Below are 22,403 nucleotides of genomic sequence, written 5' to 3' on the forward strand. Positions count from 1 at the left end.
TCCTTGTGAAACTCTTTGATCTCAGAACAGGTTAACATTTTGTACATCAGAGTTACACCGTTTCTTCTCTATCTGCTCTCACCTTTTAATTTCTTTCAATTTAACTTTCTTCTCTTCTTCCGCTCCCCTAACATAAAAGGAAAGGAACCCAACCCCTCTCCTCTCTGATTCCTCTTTTCAATTTCTTCTTTTCTTTTCTTTAACTTTCTTTATATCTCCCCCCACATCCCCCATTTGCCTCTCTTGACCTGCTCTTTTTCTTTTGTCTCCACCTCCCCCTCCCCTTCTTCGTCGCTCAGTCCCGCTCTTCATCTTCCTCACTCTCTGAAACCTGATTTACCGCTTGTTAACATCAAAGGGACGTTAGACCGTCGGTGCCTCAAACTATTTCTCCAAATCATTTTTATTTTGCAGGTGTAAATCAGTGTGAAAACTGCACGGTTACTGTGGCCGGGTTTGGTTTCCAATGAAGGTGGAAGACAGGAGACGTCGGGGGCACAGCACAATGGTTCTGCTTGAACTGCTGCTGCTGTAGTCACTCTACAATGTTTTCTGAATTACCTCTGCATCAAGAATGAATACCCTAAAGGAACCTTTTAGAAAAATTAAGTTTTACTCACGTTGGAGAGTTTGATTAAATTACTTTTTTTTAGAGCACAGAATTTATCTTAAATTCCCTCACACAATGCATGCTGTGTTTAATTTCGCCTTAATTAAAAATTCATCCAATTTTAGTCATTTCATCGATATACGTCAAGCCCCAAAACCTGCTGTGCATGCAATTACTGATAATACAAGAAGATTGACAGGCAGATATTTCCTCCAGCAGTCCAATACAGTGACAAAACACCTTACAGCACATTGTGTAGGACAATTACAAATGAGTTGCCATTAAAACTTTATGGTATGATCACAACTTATGTCAACTGCCTCCAAGTGGATAGAAATAATGTGTGTGTGTGTGTGTTATTTTAAACAAGGCATGGCATACTGAGAAATGAGCTGAAACAGACTCAGAGATACCATGATGTGCAGATAATGTGGAGTGAAAATAGGTGTGTGTATAGAAACCCCTCAGCGTCAGGGTCTGACAAACAGGAAGTGGTTGTTACCGATGACACCTGACCGCACATGTAAAGCGCCACAGACACAGACTGTGAAGTGTAGCAAGGATTTAACCACCAATGTTTTTGTTAAAATACCTTTTTATTGACTTGCCTCAGATAGATACGTACTGTCACCTCCCGCCTCAACCTCTCGCTACCTTTTCTCTTCTGGTAGAAAACCATTTTGCTCAGTTCATATTTTTTTCTTACTGCGCCTCCAGGGCACTGTGTAATTTAATTTTTCAATTTTCTGTTGCACTAAACACAAGTACAGTAATGTACAAAGCAATACCCTGATTACTAGCAACTTTGGTTAATTCAATTTGAAAACATTTTCTTGAGATTACTTGTCCCTGTACTGGAAGGCTGAGGGAATTCATGGATCTACATTTTATAACCCCTTTGCTTTCCATTCACAAAATGCCACAAAAAAGATGAATGACTTGTTGAGCCTGGCAACAGTCCTTGACAGAAATCTAATAGTAGTAGTTTCATTCTTGAAGGTCCCATATTATATACCTGCTAATATATGTTTCACTTAGAAAAAGAGTTCATTCTGTGTGTTTGTTGGGGGCGGGACCAATCACCATCGTAGCCAAAAATGGCGACCACAAAAGGAATAGGTGTTAAATGTTATAAATGTTTGTGTTTTGGGACAAACAAGGACCTTTATTTAACCCCTTACTCTGTTTTTGCCTGTTGCCTGTTGCCTAACCTCAACCAGTAGTTTTTAATGCCTAAACAGAGTTGGGTGTTGGGGGACTGTGGAGTTTTGCGGCACCAAGCTGTACCTGTCCAATGATCAGTTGATGTAGGGCAATACATCCATATGTTCTGTTTTGGCCATCATTAACGCAACCATGTGTCATGTCCTGGGGATGTATTATTGATCAAATGTGCTGTGTTTTCGCTGTGAGGACGTGGCGTCCTTGACATAATTGTCTCTGACTGCTCACTGCTAGAACCTATTCAGGCATGGCATTTAAAAGCAGATCTTAAAGGTAGGGTAGGAGTTAATTAGTGTAACTTCTCTTTACAATCCGATAGCAACCAATTAGTTCGGCAGTTTCACTTTAAAACTTCTGTTCATCTGTATCATCTGTGGAAGCTATAAAACGCTAAAAACATAAGCCAATCCTACGAGGCGCACCTGCACGTATAGTTGGCTGGTTGTCACTCTCTTCCTGCTCTGCGCACACCAGAGAGGTAAGTGCATGATGGCCGAAGTCACAGACTGGTTGGGAGGCGTGGCTTCGGGGTGAGCTCTGAGAGAAAAGGGCGTGTGTTTACTTTCAAAATCTGGCTGACTCTCACTGAGTTTTCAAAATCTAATACACTACCTTTAACATGTGGAAAATTCGCCTTTAAACTAAACAGTGACCTTATTAAAACATCTTGATTCTGAGGTGGCTTCCGTTACATAACATATTCAGTTAAATCTTAATGCATCAGCAACACAAACTTTAACATTAGATTTCACATCGCTCTCATGAAATCTTCTAAATATGGCTACTTTCACTCAGCATGCAGCACATAAACATTACATGAGCGTTTTAACTTCAAAAAGCTTCATATCACTGTGCTTAAAAGCCATGAATTTCCTAAAATAATAAACACACAATTTTACCTTCTAAAAGGAAAGTTATGAACACAAAGCAGAGGCTGCTTTATTTTGCTGCTTATTATTTAATAACCTAAACTTGAAGGAATAATGCAGTCTGCTGAGTCACCGTTATTTTTAATTCACTCTCAGTAAATGCGGTGTGAGCGGCTGCTATCCCACACGCTCACACAGAGGCACGCTCATGCACCAAAGCCGACCACAATCGCACACGAAACAATAAACGCAAAAGGGAAAACTTTGAAGCACACATGCACATACAGACTTAAAACACGGGTATTGGTGTTTTTGCAAGTAAACAGCTGAGCCGGAGGTTTGAGGACACTGAAGAATGGATTTAATCTCTCTGTTTCTGAGAAAGACACAGAGAGAGAGAGAGAGAGAGAGAGAGAGAGAGAGAGAGAGCAGGACAAACAGGAGCAGAAAGCAAAGCAAGAAAAAATTGAAGAGGCAGAGAGGAAAGAGGTAAAAGGAGAACAGAGGAAGAGCAAAGAGAGAGAGAGAGAGAGAGAAAAACAAAGTGGTGGTGAGAAACTAAAAGTGTGGAGCTCAGCAGTTAGGGCTTGTTGAAAACACAGGCCACCATCATCCAATACCACAAACAACACCTACGAAAAGTACACACCTCAGAAAGTTTTGTAACTTTTCAGCAGCAAAAGCAGAGACCTGTTCCAGTGGAACATTATATGTTTATTTTTTTTATACCAATGGTGCTAAGTACTAATTTTTTTAAGTATTCTGCCACTACATGCTGACCTGCCCTGCTTTTTACAGTCCACACTTTAATTCTCTGCAAATGTATTTCACTACAAGTACACACTGTGACTGATAATGATGTGCCTACAGTTAAAATTGGGTATTATGCATGCAGGAACCTCTGACCCACAGACCCCAGGCTTGTTTCAGAGAAAATGACATGTTTTATCTTAGCTTTCGAGCAGAGGTTAATTGATGGTCATGTCTCGATGCGGCGTGCGTGAACACGCAGCCTGTGGAATACTTCCACTTTATACTGTGCACTTGTCAAACCACCTGCTGCTGTGTTGGTGCAATTCCCCGATGGCTTCTTAGCTTTTTCTTTGAAAATCAGACATTAAAAGGGTCAGCGTTGTTGGTCGAGAGGCAACTGAGGCTTTTGTTACACTAATTTATTCTAACACTGCTGCCACCAGGCATTTGTCATTACTTGAAAAGATAATTCAGACCACCCCGGTGACTTTATTCCTTGAAATAAGTGTGTGTCAGATCCGCTCTAAAGTCATTTTTACACCCACTGTGAGAAACAACATATGACTCCTGATAACTGATAAATCAGAGCTACTGGTGTGTTCAAGTTGTACAACAATCTGCTTCTGTATTCACTGACTTTCCTGGTTTGTGGAGCTACAGCTGAAGGAACACCGAATATGGAATGAGCTTTCAACCTATTACAGCCCTCTTCTTCTTGCCTCCCCTTCACTTCACTCAAAACCTGCTCAGGAGTCCCAAAACTCATCCACCCACTCACCCCCCATTTAAGTGATCTCCCCCAGGCTGAGCCATTTATTTAAATCCATATTCATTTCCCTTCAAGCTAAGTGATTTGTCTGAATTTACAGTTGCTGCTCTCTCTGTCTTCTGTCTATATCATGTGTCAGGTTTTCTCCGTCAGTCCCTCTCAGATGTATATTCTCTCTCTGCAACACCATTCATCCATCTTTCTCACTCTCGGATTTCCTCTTACAATCTTTTTTTTTCTCTCTGTGTTTCACACTCTCCCTCCTTCCCTCTTTGCCAATTTCAATTGTTCACTGCCTCCAGCAATCCAATCCATCTGACTTTAAGAATCATATTATCCAATCAAGGCCCACTCAGTAGACAGAGGCGGGCCCTGAGGGACAGACTAACCAACTCTCTGATGGGATTAGACGTCCCACCTGTCCGTCATTTAAGAAAACCCACACTAGACCAATCGCCTCTTCACATAGTTTCATATGGCTGCAATTTAGACACACGCAGGGCTTTGTTTTCTGCAGAAACACACCAGCACCAACAGCTGAGTGTACCCATTAGCAGCCTGTAGTACCATATACTATTGCAGTGGCTTTGGGTAGATAGAGAGCTGATGGAGAGAGTGGTGCACGCACATGCAGACGTACACAAGTTAGCATCTTATCTCTGGGCCTGTCATTTCAAATCTGTGAAAGTGGGAAGTGAAATGTTCTCTAATGGCCATTTGCACTCTGCTTTACTCAACAATAAAGCTGTCTAATCAAAAGATAAAGAGAGAGCTTGGAGAAGTGACAGAACGGAAAAAAAAATATAGGCCAAAAATATGTAAAACAGGAATTTAAAGATTGAAATACTGACTGTCACAGTCCTACATTCAACCAAACCGTTAGTGTTTCAAATATGATTCATGTGGACCTTTGATGCTAGTAATTGATTAGCATAAAGGTTCTCCATAGATGACTCTAGTGTCATCCAAAGCAGAGACAGGTTCATTTGCATAAATGTGACACACACATATGTGCAATTACTCTCACTGCTAAGGAGGGAAAGATCCTGCACTGTAGCTTTAAAGACCAAAACAGCCAGAGGGCAACACAACAATAACAACTCCCAAAGTGAAGACAAGTAGATGGATCAGACTTACAATAATTCATATTTGGTTAAGATTGTTGGACATTTGTTGACTCTGATGTTTGCCCCAGTCCTGATCTCATAGCTGCTACAGTTCATCGTTAGCAGTCTCATGGTATGGTGTTAAAATGTCTAATGCCAAAGGTTGTAGGAAAATTCCACATAATCTGAGTACAATTCTTACTTAGCTACAGCAGAATAGTTGAATAACTTACTAAGTAATCATCATTAGAGTCCATGAAAGCTGAAGCCTAATGACATTCCCCTCCTCTCTTCTTTAAAAGAGACAAAAAAGCGAAGTTCATAAAATCTCTTTTAACTTCAGAAACTTTCTCACTTTGACTCTCCTGTCTTTGTCAGAGAGGTCCACGGGGCTTTAGGAAGAGGCAGGAGGGTTTTCTCGGTGTGGGTTTGTATTTGTGTGTCTGTGAGTTGGGGTGTTCTGTTTTTTTTTTTTCCTAGAAAGTTCCCAGGCCCTATGTGAATTAGTATGCTTATTAGCATAGGGATATAAGTCAACACTGCCCCCAATATGTCTGTTTGTATGCCCCTATTGTGGCCTCAGTGAGTGTGTGTGTGTGTGTGTGGTTGAAAAAGCACCTCTTATACACACCCCACTTTCTGTCTGTATTTGCGTTCAGTTCAAGTCATTTAACTTGCTGTTAAATGACAGTTGCAGCAGTAAAATCAAACTTTGTTTCCTTCTTCTTCTTCTTCTTCTGTCCCACGTTTGTTAAATATTCTGTCCTCAAACACAAGAATGAAATGAGGCAGATTAAAATATAATGTACTGTCTTCATCTGTGGAAGTGATGGGTTTGGTAGCTCACATATTATTTCTCACATGACAAGTAACAAGACCACTGTCTTATTCTTAATAGTTAATAAAAATTTAATTTCCAGCTTTCTTAGTTTTGCATGCATTGAACCATGGAACAACAAGCTGTCGCATGAATGCAGGCATTTAGTTTATTCCAGCCTGACGTGACCTTGTCATGCTCCCTGTCCTGTTTATTTGTTCAACACGAAGCTAATCACACTGGTTATTACCTGCAGCAGCTTTGGCCCACACTCTATTTTACACTACATGGTTTCATACCATTTAGCGAGTGAAGCTTAAGTGGACGTAAACATTAGTGGTGTGAATGCTGGATAGGCCAGACGTCCGACCTCTCTGAAAGCAGTTCAACAGCTTGGCCTTTCCAGTGTTAATAGCCCTGTAGCGGAAGCTGACCGCAGGCTGTTAACAAGACAGCAGCACCACACTGCAACTGGTTGAGAAGATCTCTTTCACCGTCTCTCCATGTTCCATTGTTCGTCTTTTCACTAAGTGTGATATGAGTAAATAAGCATTAAAGAAACAGCTTTAGAGTGAGAGGACATTTAAGAACTAGAAACCAAAAAAAAAAGAACTGCTAAGACATCTGATCCTTCCCTGTGGAGCTATTTAGGTCACATACAACTGGGAGGAGACCCCAGGGCAGACCCAGAACACATTGGAGCGATAATACATATCAAACCACAGGAGACAGCCTCAGGATCCCCCAGGAGGAGCTGAAGGACATGGTTGTGGAAAAAAAGAGAGACATAGAGACATACTCTGAGCTTCTTGTAACCTGAACTGGATGAGATTTTTTTTTAAATGAATGAAAACATGATCATTACCTTCATCTTTACACCCAAACATGTACCTCTCCATTGTCTCTTAGGTCTATGTGTAGTTTACAAATACATGTTATTTTATCTGTCTGTCATCCGCTCCTATCTGTCAGATATATTTACACTTTGCACTGATCCTTTGTCATTTTATGTGTGGGTGTGTAAATGCATGCATGAACACAAACAAATGTGATGACATATGGACCGGTGCGAAACAACTGCAGGTGTAAAACAACACATATCTGAAGCCTAAGCAGTGCATGTCACTGATTGGATGACTCCTTTATCTGTAATACACTGTCATTACAATACAATACAACATGGCTTCCTGTGGAACTACATAATGGAGGCCTGGCAGCTGCTGCCAGATGAAAGTTTGGTTGAAGATCAATACAACATATTAGATTTTTTTTTTTGGTAGTCATATAGTCTTCTTAACCTTTTGACCTTCACCAAGTGATTGCCCTGAATTATGGCCCATGTGTGTGTGTTTGTGTTGAGAAACAGTGTTTGGACGTGTAACACATGGCACCACCCTACTTAAGTTATCAATAGGTGGATGTAGTGTGTTTATGGGATTGCTGCAGTGTATTTTAGCATGGTAATTAGCAGCTAATTAGTTATTGATTGTAGCCAGTATATTTTATGGAGGTGAGAGGACAAGTGTGACACAGGACACAGCCAAACACCTCGTCCATAACTCTGCCCTTTACAAAATACATGCATACACACAAGCAGGCAAACGCACACCTCTACTTAGGTTCTTACCTTCCTCTCTTTCACATGTGCTGTGGTTAAATTCCAATATGAAATCAACTGTAATGTAAGAAAGACAAATGCAGGCAGATTTCTGTACACTGTACAGTGACTAGTGTTTCATAAAGCCTCGGGTAAAGCAGTTCTTCACTCTCTGGAAGTTTTTGTCACCAATCAATCTGTTGAACATTTTATGTGATGGCACTGGGGAACAGTCATAGCTTTGCTGATTTAACAACAAAATCTCTTTCTGCGCCATAAGAACTGAATCACTGGAGGTTTTAAAAGTAGTTTTAGACTGCCTCAAGGTCGCTGCTCGCACAGATATATGTCTTTGGGTGTTGCTAATGGTCCGGTCTGATGTTGTGCACTTCAAATCGCTGGCTATTTCCTAAGCCTGTTACTGCTAAATGGAAAATGTGTGAGTTTAGGGGCACGTATATGTGTGTGTGTGTGTGTGTGTGTGTGTGTGACCTCTGCCTTTAATCCACTTTACCTTTCATTTCCTCTCTAGGCTCTCAAATGACCGAGGGCACCTGGATAGAATTCACTTCTCCCTGTCCTCTTTTACCCCATCCTGGTTTTGTTACTTCATTTCTTCTTAATCACACATTATTCATTTTCCCCTTCATTATACCGGTCTTACTGTGCCAATCTCCTAGCCGTCAAGTCCTTTCATCATTTGAAATTTGTTCCAATTCAAAGGATTTTTATTAGTCTATCATTTTCTGCTGTTAGGCATCTTTTTTCCAATCCTTCCCAATCAGCCACTTGTTAGAATAAATGTCATGATTGGATATTGTTTTGTTTTGGTCCCACGGGTTTACAGCTTGAAAAAGTAACAATAATAATCCTTAATTTGTATCCAGTTAGGCTCATTTACTATTGACCTACAGGATATGTACACAGTAAAAAGCCTATTAAGTAGTTTATGTTTTAATTGGCTGCAGGACAGCTGTGGTGAAGCACTGAGAATCAGAGGCAGGAAATTGATGCATGTCCACAAACACCACACCTGTATCAGTCTTATAGTCCATTCTGGGAGCAGCTACACACAGAGGAACACATGCAAAATGTTAAAACAAGTTGCTTAAAGTGAAAATAAATGAGCTTTGATTAAATGAGTGGTGCTTTATGACTCCTCTTGATGTTCTGAATGGTGTGTCACACTGCAAGCGATGGCAGTAACAGGAAATCGAAAGAACAGAAATTGCGGTAATAGTTGCATTGTTAAGCCCAGCGGGAGTGGAGGGATTTAATATCACCAAAAATCTGCTTATTATTTTCTTTTTTATTCTTCAGCACAATTTGATACAGCACCTGCGCTGACTAAGACATTAATGATTAGTTTAAATGCATATACGCAAAAGAAGGAGTCTTATCAGCACACACGACAGCCTGATGGGTTTTTTCTTGCACCTGACTCGATATTTTATGCCGTATCTCATGCTAAAGTGACATGTGCCTGCAATCTCAGCCTGTTCCAGTCATTTTTCTTTCCTAACATCACCACAATGCGATCACACCTCAGCACAGCGCAAATTCCTAACTGCCTAGCCTTGTATGGAAGCGTCAAAAACCGCAGGTCCTCTGGTCGTACTGAGCATAAAAAGTGCTTTTAGGAAAGGGGTGGCCTCCACAGCTCTGATCACAGCTGCCCACCATGACACACATGTCATGGAACACAGAGACATACAAACACCAACCTATGCATGCTGTTCTTTTTCTCCTCTGTGCTGTTATCATACTTGCTTTAGATAATCCACATGCTCACACGCACGCACAAAGACACACACACACACACACACACACAGATCATCACAGCGACACACAGGGGGTTTGAACGGTAATTGGTTCATGTGGAGATTCCTTTAGTGATGTCGTCAGTAATTGAATTTGACAAAGAGGACGACAAAAGGCTCTGAAGTGATGGAGGAGGGTGTGTGTGTGTGTGTGCACCAGCATGCATGTTTAAGTAAGAATTAGGGTGTGTATATTGTGTGTGTGTATGTGTTGCTGCATGTGTTAGGACAGATACAAAGCAGATTAAGAATTGATCTGTGTGTCATTTAATGAACCAGTTGTGGAGTTTGACACGCGTCTGTGTGATCCCAGACACACACACGCACACACACACTCTCCTGTCCTTGGAAAGCTGCTGTGTCTGTACTCGCTTTACATCTTTGTCAGAGTATTTTATATAACATATCATTAGAGCATCACGTTTTAAAAAGAGGTGGTTATCAGTGGGTTTAAAGAAATGATGCCACTAAATTCAAACTTTTTTTGCATTTTAGCTTCAGGTTTATAGTTTAGAGCTGAAGGAAGTGTCACAGTGTTTAGCAGAAACAAGGAAGTGCTTCATCATAGTTTGGAGTAAATGGACATGGATAAATTGGATGCTGTTTTCTGAAGGTCATACAGCTATTTTTGTCTGCAGAGGTGGTGGAGCACTTCATATTTAAAACACAGAGAAGGACAATTTTTACGGAGGTGAGTGCATGCTGTCATTCCATGTGAATATAAAAGAGTAGACAGAAGACAGAAGGAGACAGGGAGACAGCTGTTTCAAGTGTTTAGGTACACACACTAAACTAAGTCACTGAAACTAAGACACAGAAACTCATGTCATTAAAGAGACCAGTGACTGTAGGGCTGGCTGGTTTAGCGTAAATCTTGGTCAATATGAAAACATAGAAAAGAATATGGGCCCTTGTTGTGATGTGTGTTGCCATGTTTGTGAGCTGTGAAAGCAAACAACATCCTGTTGTTAGGACTTCTTGGCTTCCTGGTCTGTATGCTTTCATTGGTTATTATGACAACTGTGATTTTAGATTTGATAGACTCTGACTTTAATGAGGAGTAGAAAAATAGTTGTATCAACGCTACACACTTATAACAAGCCTTCAATAATGCTATGCCACCCTGATCTTTGTGGCTCAAAATGGGGCCTAAAATCTGTTAATGTGGAGCCACATTGACTGAACATTTGTCTCCTCTCCTCTCCTCTCCTCTCCTCTCCTCTCCTCTCCTCTCCTCTCCTCTCCTCTCCTCTCCTCTCCTCTCCTCTCCTCTCCTCTCCTCTCCTCTCCTCTCCTCTCCAATTGATCCAGTTGTCATCTTCTCATCCCATCTTTCCTCCCTTCACCCCCCTTTGCTTTGCGTGAGGTCAAGATAGTGGCACTAATTTGTGTGTATGCGTGCGCTTGTCCGCTATCCGTCCTCTACGCTATGCTGACCTACACATACTGCTGTGTCAACAATAGCAGTACATACACACATCACAGATGACAGAATCTCAGGGGGACCTTAACAAGATAGTTTACATTGACAGAGAATGTGAGAGAAGGGGAGGGAGGGGCTGAAGAAGAGGAGGGAAGTTATTATCTTTGTAGTACTTATGTTGTTGTCAAGGATAAATGGGCCTAACTGAACAACAAGTGCTGCATCAGTGGGAATAACAGCCGTACATTGCAGCCGGTGACAGGTTCGGCCGCTCATTTCCCTATGTTCATTAGAGAGGAAGATGCACAGTGCAATTTATTTATCCACCATTTATTAAACAAAAGGATTTTAAATGGAATGTGATGTGAGACCAAAATTTTACTTGTTTCCTTAAGAGTTTCCCACTATTTTTAGGTCATTACTTTTATTCCAAGAGAAGAAAGCCTGTCATTTTGAGTCACTGTCAATCAACTCTTTCTGTTGCTGATGTGTGAGGACAGTTTAGTCATCTGTTTTATTACAAGAGGTAAAGGACCGACAATTCCTGCAAAATAGGCAGACTTTGTACAAAGCCTGTGAGAATACACTGCCTTACAGCCTCAGCCCAGGGCACAGTATTCATCCCTGAACTGCATATGCTCTCAGGATGGTACTTCACATCTGTCACAGTGACTCACCAACAGCTAGAGATACCTGGAGTTGCACCCTGTGGGTGCCATTGTCAAACAGCTGTTAGTGGTAAAGGAGGGTGTGTTTGTGTGTGTGTGTGAGGAAACAAACAACTGAGCGCTAACGCTCAATCATCACACGCAGACTTTTCTCGCTACAAAAAACAAACACAATCAGCGCAAAGGAGGGCTTAATGTTGCCGAACAGATCCTCCATAGACGGTTGAGTGTAGAACGCCGTGTTATACCATTATGTGCAAACATTAGTAAAAGAAAGCTATTTATCCTTGCATGTTATTCCCTTCCTGCAAAAATGTTTACAGCATAACATGTGTGTATTTAGATTGGTAGGATGTTCATCTGTTCAACACTGCGTTCAAGCTTTAGTGATGATGAACGCACAGTCCTATAAATTCTCTTAATGTCATGTATTTTATACTCTTGCACTTGAATTTCATGGTTTGTAGGACAAACATTGGAGCAGATTTCAAGTAAAGTTTGTGACTCAAGGTAAAAGTGTGACTCAGAATTAGATAATGTTAATTATTTGCATTGTTTGCTGCAGATTCTGTTTAACATGCTGTGTGTGTAAAGGACTCTTCTTCTCCATTGTGTTCTTGTTTTCTGTGTATGCTCATAAGAACACAGAAACAACCACATACCTCTTTCACACACACACACACACACAAAGAGCGCTAACATTACATTTATCTGAATGAGTTCCTTCCATTTTCACTTTGTTGTTATTGATTGTAGTTAAACAGCACCACTCCTGAAGGCTTGTACCAGGAAATTGGCTTCATATTGAAACTGTCACAGTAAGGGTGCGTTTCATTTTAGGCCCTGAGGGCGCAGTGAGTGTAGCACAACAGGAATCAATCTTTGGTCCCCTGTATATATGCTTGTTTTCTGTAAAGGTGTTAGAGGTATTTCTGTTTTATTAATTAGTACAGCAGATGTGTGGTTGCAGTGGGCTTAAGTCTGGTGTGTGTTGTAGGTTTATTAATTTCTAACAGTTGAAATTGAACTTAACACACATTTGCTTAAGAAAAAAAACAACAGGTGATTGTGGCTAATGAAAAAACAAAACTGGTCACATGACAAAATTACATTTTGGCTTCATTATTCGCCAAATGCAGAGAGCAATATAATCTTTTATAAACACATACAGATTGTTCTATGTTGATGCTGAAAAGATGCCGCTGTGGTTCATTAGACTATGATATTTAAATTATTTAAATATTCTATTTTTACCTGAAAAGAAAACAAATGCATTTTTTATGGCCAGTCAAGTGCAACTTCCTCACACAATATAGGTTTTTTATCAATTTTCAGATGGCATCCAGTAAAACAATAAACAATAAATCCTGCACATGGTGATAAGTGTTCTTATTTTGCACAGTGATTCGGAGAACGGCACAAATCCTCTTAGATTTTAGATTACAGTAATGATTCAACATGGGCTTCCTTGCTGAGTAAATTACCCCCAGTTTACCTCCACATGTCACCGTGATTCCTTCTTTGTGTTAAGTCTTTTTTTTTAAGCTCTTGAGAAAAGATTTCTTAATCCATAGGTGGCAGACCATAACTGATTCCCTAAACCCGCTTCTCACTCTGGCAGAGCTCAGTCACATCAGCTGGTTTGACGATTAAGAAATTAATTTTACTGCCCCAATCCAGTATTTAGCAGTTTTTTTTATTTATTATTAAATGTTGTAAATATTCAATTAAATCCTACCATCCGACATGTGTGTGTGTTCTCTCTGACATACCTTGACCACATCCACATCCGTCGAGCTGCAGGTGATGGAGTCGTCCACCTCCCTCACCTGTCCGTCTGTTTCCACGGTGACCAGTTTGATTGGAACTGCGACACGTCGACCAGTGAGAATGGCTGTATTCACCACTTCTGTGTCCTATAGAGAGAAAGAATGAGAACTAATTCAAAAAAACAAGTTCAGTGTGCCACATCATTATACAATGCCTGCGTTATTTCAACTTTGTATAGCCGTAAACAGCTGGTGGTTAGCTTATGCACGCTTAAAAGATGCAACAGGTGTGAATATATTTGATTTTCAGGTGTTCCTAAGGAGTTGTAGTGATAACTGAAATAAATTTCGTCAAATTATTTTATTTCCAGATGTGTTTTCGGCACTTTGTGTTTCATGCAGCTGTCACAAACATGAAATTTAACACTAATCTCTTCTGCTGTTAGCGTGTCTATACCCATAAAAAAACAAAGACCTGACTGGAAGATGCTGCAAGACTGACAGGAGTAAACAAATAATGGAGACCAGGGGAGAGTTTTTAAAAGAAGAGACAAGGGGAAAAGAATAACGAACAAACAAAAAAACAGATGTGATTATAAACCTCAGGATTATTGTAATCAGCATGATTACATTTGATTAGATCCTTCCAACAAAAATAGCACAAACAAACCAACTCGCATACACACCTCAGAACCCGGTATGCCAGCGTCAATCTTGATTATTTGGCATTGAGTTTCCAAGGGGGCATTTATCACCGCCAACACACACACAAGCCTGATTACAGGGTTTTTTTGTGCTTGGCCCACTGTTTCTGGATGGGTGTGTGTGTGTGTGTGTGTTCATCTGTGTGTGTTTGACTTTACAGTGAAATTACTGTAAACTGATCATACAGGATTCCGACAGAGAATAAATATAGAATATTATACCGCATGTACATAATTATGTGATCAACAATATAAAGTGTATACAAACCTACTACTGTACAGACACACAACAACATGTATGTCATCAGGAGGACACAGAAGATAACAAGATATTACCACTGATGCATACTAGAGAGTTTAAGCACATGGGACCAGTGAAAAGTTGCCTAATGCCCTATCCTTCTCTGCCACACACACACCGCTGTGTGACCTTTACTTAATGAGATCCCTGTCTCTCTCAAACACACATGCAGACAGACACACACTTTATAATCTGTAATTCTTATTTTTCCCTGTCTCCTACGTACAGTCTGTTCAGTCTTGCTTGAAATTAGAAAAAGTCCCATACATATACGTAGTTAGAGTTGTACAGGTTGAAGGTGAGAAACAGGTGAGGAGGAGGAGGAGTAAAATAGAGGACAAACAGGATTAAAAGCATGGAAAGATAAAAGCGTGCACGAGAGGGAGAAAGATGGGAAAATGAAGGGCAACAGGAGAGGCAGAGGTGCAAAGAAAAAAAAACACAGGAAGATTCTTTTTTTTGCCTTGAGGAAGCAGATGGAGGGATAAAAATCAAAGATGAAGAAGGGATCATGTTTGTCTGTTTGTTTTTTTTGTTGCTATTTTAGGTATGTAGTCTATATGTTTATATTAAAAAATGTGCATGTATCCCACGGCAGGAGTCTCTTGGAAGTCCCACAGATAACATCATGTTTACATCTCTGCTGCTCTGACCACAGGCACAATTGGCAACAACACATTTTTGTAATAACAAAAAAAAAGGATATGGTGCATATTGTTTTCTGGATTTGGATGATGGATCTGAAGAGGTGCAGTATGATATTTGCAATAAGTCAACTTTTCAGCATGTTTTCGCCAATTTAATAAAAGTAGATAAATTCCCAAGGAGCAGCCAGCAGCCTCATATCCACGTTTCCTATAAGAACACTGTGTTTTGTTCTGGTCTGCTTTGATTGGTCAGCTATAGTGCTGTGAAAAGGCATTGCTAGTTTAACTTTATATAATTTATTACTGCACAACCTCAAATTTAGGAGACACCAACAGCTTTTAATTAGTGGGCAACAGTCTGGTTACAGAGACTTTAAAATATTGACTTAATAAGCAGATGATGCAGATGAAACAAAGAAAGAAAAGTTATGAAGCAGCTGTGAGCAGAGTGTGGAATTACTGCAGCTCCTGCTATTGTTGGTACTGGGAATCTGGTACTGGGATGGTGTTTAAATTGTAATGCTTCAGTGTGGTGTGAGAAACTGACAAGTAGGCCAGAGTAAAATATATCAATTACCACTTAAAGTAAGTTGTGTTTGCAAATACACAAGGTGACTTGGTATTTTATGGAAAGTATCACACACTTGCACACACTTCGTGGTGATGGTGACAGCCGGGCATTAATCTACGACAGCTGCCCCAGAGCTGGTCGAACATGGGTTCAACAAAAACTGCATTATTAGCCATTCCATAATGTGTCTTTATTAACCTCAAGATTAATATCGGATGAATCACAGGCAGCATAAAAAGTGATGAGACACAAAGAAATTTAACAAAGCAGAACAAAACTAGAAAAACAGAAAAAGTGAAAAAATGGTTAAAAACACAGTGAGAGGAGGAACATTAGAGCGTCAGGAGGAGTCAAGGAGACAGAAAAAGAGACAGAGAAAGAAAAGGAAAGAATTTCATGCCTGTCCAAGGGAATTATTAAGTGGCTCGTCAACGACTGGCTCCCCACTGCCTTCAAAAGCTGCTCCACACTGCACTGAGATAAGCTCAGAGGAGGTACGTGAGTGTGAGTGTGTGTGTGTGTGTGTGTGGTGCCAAGTATTTGTATGTATAAATAAATGCATTTTTGCAGGAGATCGTGTAGGTCCCTGCACACACCTGTGCACATGTTCTGCATGTTCTGCAAGGAAGAGGAAGCAAAATGAACACACACACGTGTGTGTGTGGTGTGTAGATACACATGCATCTGCCCTGGGAAACATGTTTGTGTGTGTGTGCATGTTGCAGTCCAGGCTCCCTCCTCTGCAAAGCTCATCCATGCATGTATGTGTGTGTGTCTGTGTGTGTGTGCCCTGTAATGTGCATATGCAACTTCAAGTGAAGCAACTAGAGCGAGACCACCAATCACAGAAACACACATGTGCACACACACACACACACACACACAAATTCACGCACTGCTGTAAAAGACTTGACACAGTGAAAAAAATTGGAGCATTTTGCTCTTCTGTACAAATTCAATTCCAACTTACAATAAGAGTATGTAAGCAGTTCTTTCTCTTTCTGTCTCTCCTTCATTCTCTGGCAGTCTATCACTCCTTTTCTCTCTCTGTTTCACACACACACACACACACATGAATCCCTTCCACAGTGAAAGTGCTGCCATCTTAATCTGTGCTTGTGCTATTAACCCGCACACAGGAAGACACATCTGCCTTTCCGTTTCATTCCTTAAATTGTCGAGTTTCTCATTTGGGGGAAATTGCTCGGAACATACACAAGTCCGAGTCTCCCTGTTTGCTCTTGTTATGACCTTTTCGCTCAGATAATGCAAACACTGTGACCTAAGGCAAAAAATATACTTTATGTTATGAAACGGAATTGTGTAATCACAAAATAAGTAAAGTATAGCAAGCTGGGCATTGGAATGGTAAAGTTGATACTATGTTAACACGGTTACATAATGTATGGATGTGTCTTATATAGCAACAGGAAGTGGAAAGTGTTTTCTGTTAAAAGCAATCATTTAATCAGCCCATGCCCTTTTTGCTGACAGTAGTACACTCAGCAACACAAACATTCACACTCTAAACGACCAAAAATACATTAAAGGCCCCCACCCCCCCATCTATCGACATCTATACCAATTAGCTAATTGGGCACATTGTTAATGGAGTTATCGTGTTTTTCTTTATCAGGAAGTTAAAAAAATAGCTCCCAGTAACAATCAAACAAGTGATTTGATCCAGACTCTGCACTTGTGTCATTATGCAATCACTGCTCTCATTCCACTGTGTAAATATGCATGGCAGGAAACTTTTCATGGCGCTTACATTCTCACTTAATTAGCACTAATCATTAACATTGACATCACTTTTTCCTCTTTTACTGTTAGCCTGAAGATACACTTACTTTTATTTTACTGTGTGTGTGACTCTGGGATTCCACAGGGGACTGCATTAAAATGTCTAAAGTGTCATATTTGAGGCAGGTAATTGTGAATGCTTGTTTTCAAAGGCTCCCGCTGTTAAGAAACAACATACTTCCCCTACTGTTAAGGCAGTATGTTGTTGGCACGTAGTCCTGTTTCCACTTGATGTACCCCAGATGTATGCAGACGGCACAAGCAGAGCTAATCAAATAGTAATCAAATGTTTGACCAGATAAAGAACATACATGTTGAATTTTTGCTTCTTTTCTGTCTTTTAATGTTGATTTTTCTTTGTTTTTTTTATCTTTTTTTTGCCTTGTTATTTATTTACACGTCAGGAGACCACAGGACTGAAAGCTTGATGTGGTTTGTGCGTCTACCTCCGATCTGAGCGGCCACAGCAGAAGGCAAGAAAAATAATTTACAGGTCATGCATCCATGTAGATAGTTTAATGCATTATATATGGCATTAATGAAGTCATAAAGTCAGTGAAGATGTTCACGTGTGCAAATCAGATGTTCAGCACGTTACTGCTCCAATTCCATTTTCACAGCTGGGCTAGTACATTAATGGAAGTGTTTTGTGTAACACAAGCAGGTTTCCACTGCTGTATATGCTAATATATGCACGGTAAACCCTTGCAGATATAAAAGGAATATAATAAAGTACCAAAAAAATGTATCAGTAGTTGAACAATATGCAGTTCAAGCTGCTGCATATGAATAAAGAAGGTAAAGATGTCAGCTATAGACTACTCTTGTGACAGAGTACATGCTGCAATAATGGAAAAAGCATACTTAGCACATAAAAGCATCCAAGAAGAGCCTGAATAATGGAACACTACTGAAAAAAGAAGAAACCTACACATTCTGTAACACAAAAGCTTCAACATGGATCAATTTACACAATGCAATCTTTTCTAAAATATTTAGTTTCTAGTTTTTCTTCTTCAGGTAAAAATCGTGTGTGAGGTGTTTACTGCTCTGGGATTTTTTCTGTGTGTGTGTGTGTGTGTGTGTGTGTATGTGAAGGCTCAGCTGTGAAAGGAAAATTGGTTGAAGGCACTTAGCTGCAATTTACTACAGACCCATTAAACACATCAAGTGTGTCACACCTCTGTGTGTGTGTGTGTGGGTGTGTGTGTGGCCCTGCAGAGTATTTTAGCCTTAACTGCATGTGCTGATTTGAACTAAATCAAGTATTCATACACAAAACCACACGATGACAGTCCTTTGCAGCAGCTTAGTAATTAACTATTTGAACTGTAAAATAATTGAAATAAACCACTTAGCTCCACAGAAAACAGTAAAATCATTAAAAATGAATAATTTTGAATAATCAAGAATAAATTTGAACTTATTCTTTATGTTGTGGTTGCATTAACTGAAGTTTTAAAGAACAGGTCCAAGGAGCACAGAGATCGGCTTTAAAGCCAACAGTTAAACTGTGAAAACATAACTGTTTGACATTCGTCTTCATTATCATCGCTCCTAATTTATGTATATTCCTGGTACCAAACGACAGCAGGAAATTAAGCCTGCTCTCTGCCCGGAGGCAAGTGATTTTACTGAATGGAAAGTTCAGAAGAGTTTATGAAAAGAGAACGTAGCTGTGCTGTTACCCGGACGTGTTATTTTTTTTATACTTGGCTTAGTTTTCGTTACTTTGTGTAGATGATCTGTATGCAGTTTAAACAACATTCACTCTGTACAAATGAAGTGACTTAACAAACGGTAACCATAGCGACTGTCCTCTGTTTACCAACCATGACATTAAACACATAAAAAACATTTTTTTTTTTTTATTCATCAATTTATTTATTTACGTATTTTTTACATAGGCTCTTCTCCCTCCTTGTAGAGTCTTAAGGTGCAGTCCTGGAAATGTCTTGCTTTTGTATTAGGTCTTGTTGAAGTAAATGAACCTCGACTTTTGCTGATATTGTGATTCAGCAGAGCGGCTGCCCAGTGCCACAAAAGTCAATACTGTTTACTAAAATAATTAGAGACTGGCTTCCTAATGTGCAAACGGTTGTATCATCGATAATCAGGTCAATTCCTTTCTGCCTTTTAACACAGGCAGAGCCTGCGTATTACAGGGTGTATCTATCTGGTTGCATTTGAATGCATGATTCACAGAGTGAATGCACAGCTTCCCTTGATCATGTTGCATTCAGTAAAGGTCAGCCGTCTTTGTGTGCCAGTAATGATTATATGCTCAACTATTACACACCTGTGAATTGTCTTCCTGTTGTCAACCTTCTGCAGATGTCCCTGCTTCTTCTATAGTTCTCTTTGTTTTGCCTGAACTTTCCTGTCCTGATATGAACAGTGGAATTTAAGATCTACCAGCGGGATCTTGCAGAAACTCCCTCTTAGACCCCGCCAGAGCCAGAGCCAGTGCCAGTCTCTGCCGTCATGTTAGAAGTTTTTTTGTCAGGCAACACCCCTGCCAGAAAACAACAAACATTTGGTTTCCCGCTGACTGTATTCTGCTGCAGCATGAACGCTAAGCCGTAAAAAGAGAAAAGAAGTCACAGTGTGTGGTAGAAACAGGCTGTAGAGTAAGGCAGAGAGAGAGAGAGAATAAAGGGTTTTAAACATTGAAGAAAAGAAAGGGAGAAAAATATGTAAGAAGACATGGGGGGGGGGGGGGCAAAGGAGTGAATCACTAAAAGGAAAATGTGAAAACAGAAAAAAGGATCAGGAGGTCTAAACAGAGGAAGAGGAGGAGGAGGGAGGAAAGGTGGGAGGGAGTGAAGCAGATGAGGGAGGTGACAGCTGGGCGAGCTGCCTAGACAAGATAGAGGTTTCGGATTGTGTGTGTGTGTATGTGTCAGTGAGTGTGTGTGTCTATGATATGTCAGGGATAAATGGCTATTATCACTATGACAATGTTAATTACAGCCAGACTATTAGGCCCGAGGAGTGCCGCCTCATTTATTTGGCTGCGTTGGAGTTGTGTGTGTGTGTGTCTGTGCCCTGTTTCTATACTTGTGAATGTGTGTTTGTGTGATAGCAAATCAAATCTATTTGTTAGACAGAGTAATTACTTCAGGCCAAGCGCTGGCCAAACGCTGAAATGTTTCTTGTGATCTATAAGACTTCAGACTACTCATTAGTAACTGAGCCAAATTTCCACTTTTTCATTGGAAGACTTTTATAAACTGTGTTTTCTTCCAATGCATTGCAAAGATTATTAGTTGAATGGTGTGCATGGCTTTTCCCCACACACTTTCAATGGACTCCCTTTATTCACACACAACTAACAACTGCCAAACAAGCCTCTGGGCTACATTGTTTTGTCCAGCATGTTAAAGCAAAAAGCATGAATGGAACAGAAAGTGAAAGTGCCCCCTGCTCACTATTTGGACACGTCGCAGCAGGTTTGCTTTCAGCAGCGTTTTTAGGGTTATTTTCTCGGCAGGGTGCAGAAAATCAGCAAGACAACACTAATAATCTATTATAAACGTGATCAGTTTATAGAAAATGATAAAATATGCATCCCATGGTTTCACCTTCTGTGATTTTTCCCGCCTCTCTACCCACACTCTTCTCCTGGATTTCCCATCATGAACAGCATTATACAAAGTGATTTGTTGACTGGCTGAAGGACCCACCATTTATTCTAAACCCGTACAACATTTCACTGTAAACATGCCAGGATTTAAAAACAGGCTATGATATGCCAGTTTTTATAGAGTGTAACTGCATTAACATTTTAATTTGTGTGGGAGACCAGGTCCTGAGAGCTGAGGGCAGGTGTGGATGAGTTCTTCCAGGTACTGTTGATCCTTTGTGTGACTAATGCAACCACACACTGTGTGATGAAACACGTCCAATTGATAATGTCAAGGTAATAAACACTCAGCTGGTGGGTGGACAAAATCAGTGTGATTGTATCGGGTGCCTCCCTAGTATGAATGTGTGTAGTTGTGGTAAGGTAAACCCTCCATGTCGCTGCTGCATAAACCGATGTTACAATGTGCCAGAGATGTGAACGCTAGCACTGCTATCCATCCTCCGAATAACAGCTAAATGCTGATAAACATGTGCATCGTATTATGATGTAGATAAATTCCTTTAAAGGCTTTAAATATATTTTTTCTCACTGGATTGATGCAACTTGACCAAAACAGATTTGGGGCGTATCTTTTGGGGAGCAGCAGCGAGAGGGTCGTTTCTGGGAGGGAGTCTCTGATGAGACCTCACACACTGAGCAGTGTGGCAGTGATCTACTGTGCCTGGTGCAGCACAGCCCGAGCATATCACAAACGCGCCTGGTGGGATTCAGGGGTCAGTTGTTCTACAACGTGGTATCATGGGATGGCGTATAAATAACACGGTGCAGTAACTAGCATCTGAAGCTGTTCACTGGTTAAGGCCAAAATGGAACACATGGATGTGTCACCTGATGGATCAACACACAGTCAGAGACTGTACGAGAGGTACGTGCATGATGGCCGAAGTCACAGACCGCAGCTCGTCTTCAGGTAATGCGCATCCATGTGATTGGGAGACGTGGCTTCGGGGTGAGCTCCGAGAGAAAGGGGCGTGTGTTTACTTTCCAAATCTGGCTGTCTCTCACTGACTTTTCAAAATCTCCTAGCCTACCTTTAATGGTCCTCTTCTGCTGCTGGGATAGCAGATCAATGCTAAAAGTGCTGTAATATGACGTTAAATGTTAAAGTGTAGCAAACTCAAAAACTTTTGTTGTTGATGGTGCTTCTAGATCCTCTCTTTGGTAAATTTCTTGGACCTTTAACCGCTTCACCTCCTGTCATGACACTGACTGCAGCAGCTAATTAGATATGAACAAGTCTATGGGGGAGTCACACATCCATTAGCTCATGTCTATCGCACATGTCTATCCCACTTCCTGTCTT

General features: G+C 40.5%; 1 protein-coding gene across 1 annotated transcript in view; it reads right to left on the reverse strand.

Moving 5' to 3' along the window:
- The window catches only part of LOC114441524 (transmembrane protein 132D), a 169,723-nt gene that overhangs the window by 12,666 nt on the left and 134,654 nt on the right, over window positions 1-22,403 (reverse strand). Inside the window, exon 6 of the mRNA XM_028414495.1 lies at window positions 13,429-13,572. Within this exon, the coding sequence (XP_028270296.1) occupies window positions 13,429-13,572 (144 nt within the window). The remainder of the gene's footprint in view (window positions 1-13,428; window positions 13,573-22,403) is intronic.

The sequence above is a fragment of the Parambassis ranga genome, chromosome 9 (genome assembly GCF_900634625.1).
Source record: "Parambassis ranga chromosome 9, fParRan2.1, whole genome shotgun sequence".
Lineage (NCBI taxonomy): Eukaryota > Metazoa > Chordata > Actinopteri > Ambassidae > Parambassis > Parambassis ranga.